General features: G+C 37.0%; 1 protein-coding gene across 2 annotated transcripts; it reads right to left on the bottom strand.

Annotated features, from left to right (window-relative positions):
- Positions 1 to 181: 181 nt before the first annotated feature.
- LOC106870113 (uncharacterized) lies at positions 182 to 8,343 on the bottom strand. 2 transcript variants are annotated; one of them, XM_014916102.3, is made up of 2 exons: positions 8,150 to 8,343; positions 182 to 894 (listed from the first exon to the last, which is right to left on the bottom strand). In XM_014916102.3, the coding sequence occupies exon 2, from the start codon at positions 884 to 886 to the stop codon at positions 254 to 256; it is 633 nt and encodes a 210-aa protein (XP_014771588.1). In that variant the 5' UTR covers positions 887 to 894; positions 8,150 to 8,343; the 3' UTR covers positions 182 to 253. The 2 variants fall into 2 exon arrangements, with proteins under 2 accessions (XP_014771588.1, XP_052828943.1); XM_052972983.2 differs by lacking the exon at positions 8,150 to 8,343 and adding an exon at positions 7,428 to 8,015.
- Positions 8,344 to 8,890: the final 547 nt, after the last annotated feature.

Here is an 8,890-nt window from a genome sequence, read left to right as displayed (position 1 = left end):
TTCAGTTTCCACCAACTTGCTAATCTACTTGCAAGGCTTTGATTAGCCCAGGCCTACATAGAAGACACTTGCCCAGGGTGCCACACAATGGAACTGAACCGGAGACCGCACAACTGGGAAGCAACTTCTTAACCACACAGCCAAGCCTGCACTTATAGAAGAAATAAACACAAGTCAAATGTATTTAGTCATAAATCTGCTTTAATCAAGAGTGAGATGAGTAAACAACAACTTTGATTTATCATTATTATAATTAATCTTTGTTAATTCCATGTTTGGCTTGGTGTTCTTGCAGCTGTTTATCTAACACAAAGTTTCTCTTGCATAAATCACAATGAAATGGCTTCTTTTTGTGGATAGGTATGTGACGTTTAAGAGAAATCTCTTTCTTGTAGAACTTGCCACAGATATGGCAGGAGAACTCCGCTATTGAGTCCTTTTTTCCTTTGACGTCATCGTTGCCATTTGAATGTTTACTGGAATAATGAACCATCAAACTGGAATGGTCAGTGAATTTCTCATCACAGATTTCACATTTAAATCTGTTCTCTTTATATTTCTCTCTCCGTTTCTTGGCAGTTTCATGAGTCTGTTGGTGTTTCTTCAAAGGAAAATTCCTGTCGAATTCTTTGCCACATATTTTGCACGTAAACGGATTTTCAGGCAAATGACTTTTCTGATGCATTTGCAGATATTCCTTCCTGGAGAAATCTTTCCCACAGGTATCACAATGAAACAGCTTCGTACTTAGGCGAGCTTGGCGGCGCACAATACCAGATTTATAGCTATTTTGGAGGATTCTTGTCTCTGGTTCTGGGATTGGGGTCGATTCAGAAGAAATGACTAAGACACCTTCATCTTCACGGGTTGGTTCACCATTATCCATAGATATGTCTGAAAATTAGTTCAAAATATTTTTCTTTTAATTAGACTGGTCGTTTGAGTTTATTGAATGTAAATGGCATACTTTGTATGAAACATGAAATATTGGTAAAGAAATTAATATTTTTTGCGATTGAAATAATTGATTATTGGTTAAGGATTAACCATCATATGACAGGTAACTTTGGAAGTATGCTTTTGCCATCGAGAAATTTGGTATACATGCAATAATCAGATTTTAACATCAATAAAAATTTCTTGGTGTTTATACAAAATGATGGAATGAAAATTAATTTTTTCCAAAAGAAAAAAATATTCATTACCTTAAAATAAAATAAAATTAAAACAAATTTCTCATTTGTATATTCGTAATAGATATTAAGATTTTTCTAAATTTTAAAAACCTAATCCCAAATTTATTCCAAACTTATCTGTGAACAATTCCATTAAAAATGCTTATTTTAGAGAAAATTAAAGGAGACCTTTACAGCTCTTAACTCTCTCCGTCTCTCTTTTACTCTCTCTCCCTTTTTGCAGAGTAAAGAGCATAACTTGAGAAATCAATCGACCGGCCAACATTTATAACAATTATCATTAGAGATTGATGACAGAGATTAAAGATAGGTCTGCAAAATGTTGAACCTCTGCACTTTCTATAAAGTAAAGTTATCGGTTAAAAACCAAACGTAAACCAGTGATTCCTAACCATTTTATAATTTATGGACCTCTTACTTTACCACCCTATTCTGATGATGGGCCCCCCCCCCCCCTAACCTATCTGATGTTTAAAAACTCATTTCATAGATACGTCTTTCAATATTCTTATTTTGTTTTTCATGCATTCACTATCGTACGTTGGACTTGAGAAAGAAACTGCAGTCTCTTGCATTAAATACATCTGAAACAAAACTATTTCATGGACCCATACAATATTATTGTGGGACCTAGTTTACTATTTTGCTTGTGTGAACCCCAGAAAATCTTATATGGACCCAGGTTGAAAACCACTGCCCTAAACTAACAACTTGTAACCAGTTGTGAGGCAATGGTTGTTTATATTTTGGTCAATTTAAAAACTATTTCAGCAACAAAGAAAATCAAATCAGGACATCTTCACAAATTCAAAATAACAACCATTACAGATATGCATGTGTGTGATAATGGCCGCTGTTCCTCAGACGGCGAAGGATCCCTGTCCAGAATGAAATGCCAGATCACTGCAGAAGGTTTTGAGAACAAACTCCAGGCATGGAAAGGAACCCTGGAACTGAACGCCCTTAAAAGTAAACTAAACAAAAACTAAACTTTTTAATACAAAGGGAAAAGATGAGGTCCAGCTACCATCGGAAATGATGGGCAGCCTACGATTTCTAATGGTTTTCCTATTAATGCAAACTCAAAACAAGTTTCCTTGATCTTTTCACAAAATACCAGACATTTTAATGCCTTTATTGCAGCCCTTAAATCTCTTCCCAGCCAACTTAAAAACTGACAAAGTTGGGAGGTAAAGACAAACTTCAAAGAACAACCATTAATTTCAGGAGAGCAAACTGTTGGACAAAGTGGCAATGATGGTTTTATGAATCAAATGAAAGATAAATAAATCAGTCTATTTTGACAGTCCGGCTTCTAAAGCTGCTTTTCTGGTTTCCGGCTGACTCTGATCAAACTCAGCAGATCTGAACAGGCAACAATTTCGTAAGTAGAAATTTCTATTTGACAATTGTAACGTTTGAATTGGTTCTTTGTAGCGAGAAAAATAGACTGTGCCAGTGGTTTGGTTTAACCCAGTTTACTTGGCTGTTATTTGTTATGTAAATACTTGCTTTTTAAATCTCTTAAAGGTATTTTCAGACATATTGTCAGAAGCGGGAGGGGGGGGGGGGGTCAAGTCAATATATACTTTTGAAAAAAACCCCAAAAAACGCAGACCATTTTAACTTGAAAAGTAAACAGAAATACATGCTATACAAAGAGAAAAAACTATTTACAACAAAAACTAATAAGATGCCATCTTTAATTCTTCCACATAGGCACAGGTATGGCTGTGGGCAAGAAGTTTGATTTCCAACGACAGAGTTCCAAATACTTATTGACCCTGAAAGGATGAAAGGCAAAGTTGACCTCGGCAGAATTTGAACTCAGAATGCAAAAGCATGAAATACCGTTAAGTATTTCGCTCAGCGCTCTAACAATTCTGCCAGCTCGCCAGCTCAATAATAATAATAATAATAATAATAATAATGAGCATTCAGAGAGTGCAAACCTCCGCCAAGACAACACCAACGTCCTCTCAACAATTAGCCAGAGATGATTTTTAAAATGAGAATATCTGAAAAACTCGACTGCTCTCACAAACAAGAATACTAAAAACAAACCTGACTGCTCTCAAAAATTAAGTTAAAAAACAGGAAAAATAACCCAGAATCCTTGTCCAGTACCAGATCGATCCTAAAATCTAATCAGTCCATGCTAGTCATGAGGCCAAACATCCCTGAAAGTTTCATCCAAATCCATCCAGCGGTTCTTGAGATATCTTGTCCACTGACAAACAAACAAACACGACTGAAAACAATACCTCCAGTTTTGCTAAGGCAGAGGTAATAATATCCGAGTATATTCAATAAGCTTTGAGATGAGTGTCCAATATTTGCTTTCACAATTACAATTTCCTATGAAATTTAATAGTGATTGGAATTCTAGCCACAAAACAAACCAGTCTTAAATAAAAGATATAATTTACATCATCACACTTGTGTAATGGAGTAAATTTTATAATTAAACGCACAATATTTAATTACTTTCATTATAAAGAATTCCCCACATCATCATTTAATGCCCGTATTTCCTTGCGTTGCATGGCTCAGATGGAATTTGTTAAGGTTTTCTACAGCCTGATGCCCTTCTGGTCACCGAATCCACCCATTTCCAAGCAATGTAATATTTCCTTAATGGTGTTTGTTTCCGTTCCACTTGACAACTAGTATGGGTTTGTTTAGATCCCTGTATCTTAATGGTTCAGGACGAGAGATCAATAAATTTGCATATCAGACTTGCAAAGTATGTTCCGCAGGTGACTTGTTTGACTAAACCCCTCAAAATGGTGCCCCAGTATGGCCACAAGGAAGCAAGTAAAAAGGTAATCACTCCGCTTATTTCCCACCACTTCATTAGCAAGGTCGTTAAAATGCTTGACACCTTGCGTTCCAATCCTTGACATTCTGATTTCAAATCCCATCAAGGTTCATTCTGCCTTCCATCCTTTTAGTGGTGGTGGCGGCGGCCGGGGGGGGGGGCGTCCATAAAGGAAGGACCAGCCGAGCACTGGATATCAGTTGTTTTTTTTCTCGCTGGAGAAATCAGTGTGGTGGGACATGAAGACAGCTGAGTGGACTCTACCAAGTTTAAATACCCAAGTCATGACAGTACCCCTACTGCTTAATCAAGAGTTGAGCACACAAGGCCAGGTAAGGTTTATACTTTATAGGACAGTGGTTCTCAACCATTTTTTTGTTGTTTTTTTTTTTTACCTATGGACCCCTTTGTTTACTTTCTTATTCTGAGGGGTCCCCATAGTCATTCAATGTTCAAAATCCCTATTTTGTTTTTCATCCATTCACTTGTGTAGGCTGGACAATTAGAGAAAGAAACCACACTGTTTCTTCCAATACATACATCTAAAGCAATTTTTTCCAGGGGCCCTTAAAATACTATTGTAGATCCCCAATTTACTATTTCGCTGCATGGACCCCCAAAAATCTTACACGAACCTTTAGGGGTCCCCTGTTGATAACCACTGATGTAGAGGCTCCTTCGTTAATATTATTGATGACGACAGCTCAGTGATTCTCAACCATTTAAAAAAATTATGGACCCCCTTTGATTGCTATTTCGTTCCAGTGGACCCCCAGAGACATTCGATGTTTAGAAACTAGTTTTATAGATACTTCTTTCAAAATTCCCATTTCGTTTTCCCCCCATTCACTTGTGTAGGTTGAATTACGTTAAACATTACCTAACTGTTTATTCTCAATTATTTTCCTGGACCCTTTATATACTGTGAGTCCCCAGTTTTACTACTTTGCTTGTGTGGATCCCCAAAAAATTTTACATGGTCCCCCAGGGGCCAAATGAACCCAGGTTAACCACCGATACAACAGATATCCAAGATGACAATTGTTGAACAGACCCTATAATCATATGGCAATCCAGTCGCGACTAATCCATTGTATTCTTTCATTTTATCAAGAACACGCCCGACTACAATGCCAACGCTTATTTCCTTTTAAAGTCAAAGTCAATAAAGGTGTGATATAAAGGATATTTGGCTGCTATTTCTAGCAAGACTGCCTGCCATCCGTTGTTAACGTCTGGGATGACAGAATGACATAAAAACTGGCGATATTCTTAGCAACGTTGCAATGAAGCCAACAGAATTACAATGTTGGCGACAAAAGGAACTGGAATTAATAGCGAGATTGAGCTGTCAGAAACTGAGAAAGAACATGACAAAATACCTGGTGGATCTAATAACTAAAGTGGCCATCGTAAAATTAATACAGTACCGTCAATAATAACTTGTAATAATATAATATCTATGACACACACAGAGAAAAGTCAGCCACGTTTATTGTATGGTTCATAGCTATAGCTATCTACAGTGAAATCGTTAAGTCAGGAATGGTGTTGAACGGAATAAAAACTAAGAGGTGGGGGGGACAGAAAAAACAGAATGGTAGATGAAAAGAACAGATGAAAAAAATCGCCATCAATCATTATTAAAGAAAGGAGAAAAAAAAACCGATTGAAATGGTTGGGAATGGTATTAAAGCCATTAGTCATATGAACAATAAATTCTAGGTGGGAATACATTTGACTTGCTACGCGGTCCTCACCAGCACTTTTGAAATCCAGTCTCTTATATTTTATACAATAAAGAAAGCCTGTATTATCTATTTATTCTGACTGTTTACGTTCCGAGTTCAAATCCCGCCGAAGTTGATTAAAAAAAAATTTTTTAAGCCTTTCATTCTTTCGTGGTTAATGGTATTGAACAACCCTAAAAATTTGCTTATATTGATCAGATCATTCTGCATTCAAACTTCGCTGAAGTCGACTTTGTCTTTCATCCTTTCAGAAATTTTCTAGTGCGTCAAAAACTAGAATTCCTTCGAATGAGAAGGTTTTTAACATCGTAGATTACAATTCTGAATAAATAATAATTAAAAAAAAAAAAAAGGAAAAAACAAGCGCAAAAAATCCAACATTTTTTTTAACATCCAAAGAAATTCCTCTATAAGAATGCCCAACCCTCAGATTATAGATAAAAGCGCGTGTATGAAAAACCTTCATAGCCTAATTTTACTTGTGTGCAATCCACATCCTTTTCTCTCCAATAAGATTTTAAACATCAAGAATTATTATGAATAACGCTGAAAAACCATAAACTTTATGAATAATAATCGTTATATCGAGAAGTCTGAGACACTAGCATAGCTAGAGTGTGTGCCATCCGAGGCGGCCCTTCCGTTTGCCGCCTCCAGACCCCACAAAAAAATACATTTTGCTTACAGCAGACCAAAAAGTGCCACCCCTTTAAAAGTGCTGCTAAGAATATCGCCAGTTTTTATGTCATACTTTCATCCCAGACATTAACAATGGATGGCAGGCAGACCTGCTACAAATAGCAGCCAAATATCCTTTCCATCACACCTTTATCAATGCCAGTGGTCCGAGAATAAGTCACCCTTAATCTCTGAACCCAGGAATAAGCAAAATGTCTAAATTACAAAACTTATACTTATTTGCGACTTATCTTTAACTTGTTTCAGTCATTAGACTCCGGCCATGCTGGAGCATCGCTTTAAGTTTTTGTCGAACGAATCGACACCCGGTACTTATTTTTTTGAAACCTCGTACTTATTGTCTTGGTTTCTTTTGCCGAACCGTTAAGTTACACAGACGCAAACACACAAGCACTGGTTGTCAAGCGGTGATGGTGGGGGCAAAACACACATACAACAGGCTTCTTTCAGTTTCTGTCTACCAAAACCACTCCCAAGGCTTTGGTCGGCCTAAGGCTATAACAGAAGACACTTGCCCAAGGTGCAACGCAGTGGGACTGAACCCGGAACCATGTGGGTGGTAAGCAAACGTCTCTAACCACACAGCCATGCCGATAGTCACAATTGCTATCACAATGGACAAGACATACCTTCAAGAGCTCCGTTAAAGACAAGCAGGACGAGGTCTAGACTGAGCTGGCATGAATATGTTCACGAGTTCGCACGGCAGGATTGGAACTCCTTGCTGATTTCAGAATCTTTTTTTTTGTTTGTTTTGTTTTTTCCGCCATCCAAAGTCGGAACATTTTAGTGTTTGAACGAACCAGATTTTCTCATCGTACGGGACAAACCTAAAAAAACAACTGCTTCGAGTTGTATAAAGATAAGTTGCAGTTCTGCAGTCCATTTCGTAAATAGTTAGGTTCCTCTATGCTACTGTGACGGACGGAAGAAGGCGAGAGAAAGAGCAATAGACTTTACCTTTTCGGGTTGAGGAGTAGAGAGGGTGAGAGTTGTAAAGCCCCACGGTGACATATCATGCGTGAAGTGATCCTCTAGCCAGGCGAATGAGAAAAATTTGAATTTGGATTCTCCATTTATATTTGCCTACTTGAATTAAGTCAGGCTAAACAGGATTTTTCGTCATTTATCTCGTCTGAACCCGGTTTAACCCTAGGAAACAATAGGACTTATCGAAACATGACAATTGATTCTCCTAAATTCCTAAGTGCAAATGTCGAGAACAAGAAGAAGAGACTCATAGGAAAATCTACACTGGGTTTCGAATCCCGGCTAAGAATCCAGACGTTCAAAGCAGGACACACCTATCCGGGACTGCTGAGGGGCAAGTGCCACCCTCAAGAAAAGAAGTGCGTCCTTCTAAATACTGTCATTACGCCCTTTTCTCCTGGAATTGTATTCCCTTCTGGCCTTGTGCCCTCCCTTCTAAAAATTCCAGGGACCGGCCCTGCCAATAGTAAATAAATATAAGCAGTGGAGCATCAAGAAAGCTTCTACATGGACTATAGACATGCTTGAAATAGCAGCCAATTTTATTATTTTTTAACTTATTACATGTCCACTTTCTTTTCCTATGTATATCTACTCCAAAACTCTACCAAATTATTTCAGAAGTCGGTGCTGAAAGCCTGAAGATTAAACAGCAATTTATATTATAAATAAAAGAAAATATGACCACCTACCGTAATTATATATATATACACACACACACTTAGTCGAATATATTCTATATACTTGTTACTCTACTCCAATATAAAAGCTGAAGAGTTTGCACCTTCAAATTTCTGATTCACTGTTGTACACGAGTGGATGGCTAAATGTGAACTGGGAGCCTTGCAGTTCTTGTCAAATGATTATCACAGTGTTAATATAATTTACATTAAAATCTCAGCCGTTAATTTATTCCGGCTAAAAGAAATAAATAAATATTATTCAACAACAAAACTGATGTTGTAAGCTGACAGATTTGGGTTTCGAATAGACAAGTCTCCGAGCCTGAAATTTAAAAGTTAACAAAGTTGTAAAGTTTCGTCTAATGGTTCTGAGATAAAAATTTTAAGTTCGACGCGATAAAGTGCCTTGTAAAAACTTTGACAAAATAAGCCCTCGACACTTTTTTCCGTCGAGGTTTTCATACGCCCCATTACTAAACTATTTCCTTTAGTCAATACACGCCATATATATATATATATATATATATATATATATATATATATATATATATATATATATATATATATATATATATATATATATATATATATATATATATATATATTCGGATATGTACTTGTAAGTGATATGATCTGAGAGCGTGTGTTGAGACTAAACCAATAATTACAACGTGAAAGACTTACAAGCCATTCAAGAACACTCAAAAGCTGCTTAGATATTTCGTTATTTGGTGTCAAAATTTTGCGTCG

This window comes from Octopus bimaculoides, chromosome 14 (genome assembly GCF_046866305.1).
Source record: "Octopus bimaculoides isolate indiv1 chromosome 14, ASM4686630v1, whole genome shotgun sequence".
NCBI classification, from domain to species: Eukaryota; Metazoa; Mollusca; class Cephalopoda; order Octopoda; family Octopodidae; genus Octopus; species Octopus bimaculoides.
The sequence above is the reverse complement of the archived record's forward strand: the minus strand, read 5'-3'. Positions and strand labels throughout refer to the sequence as shown.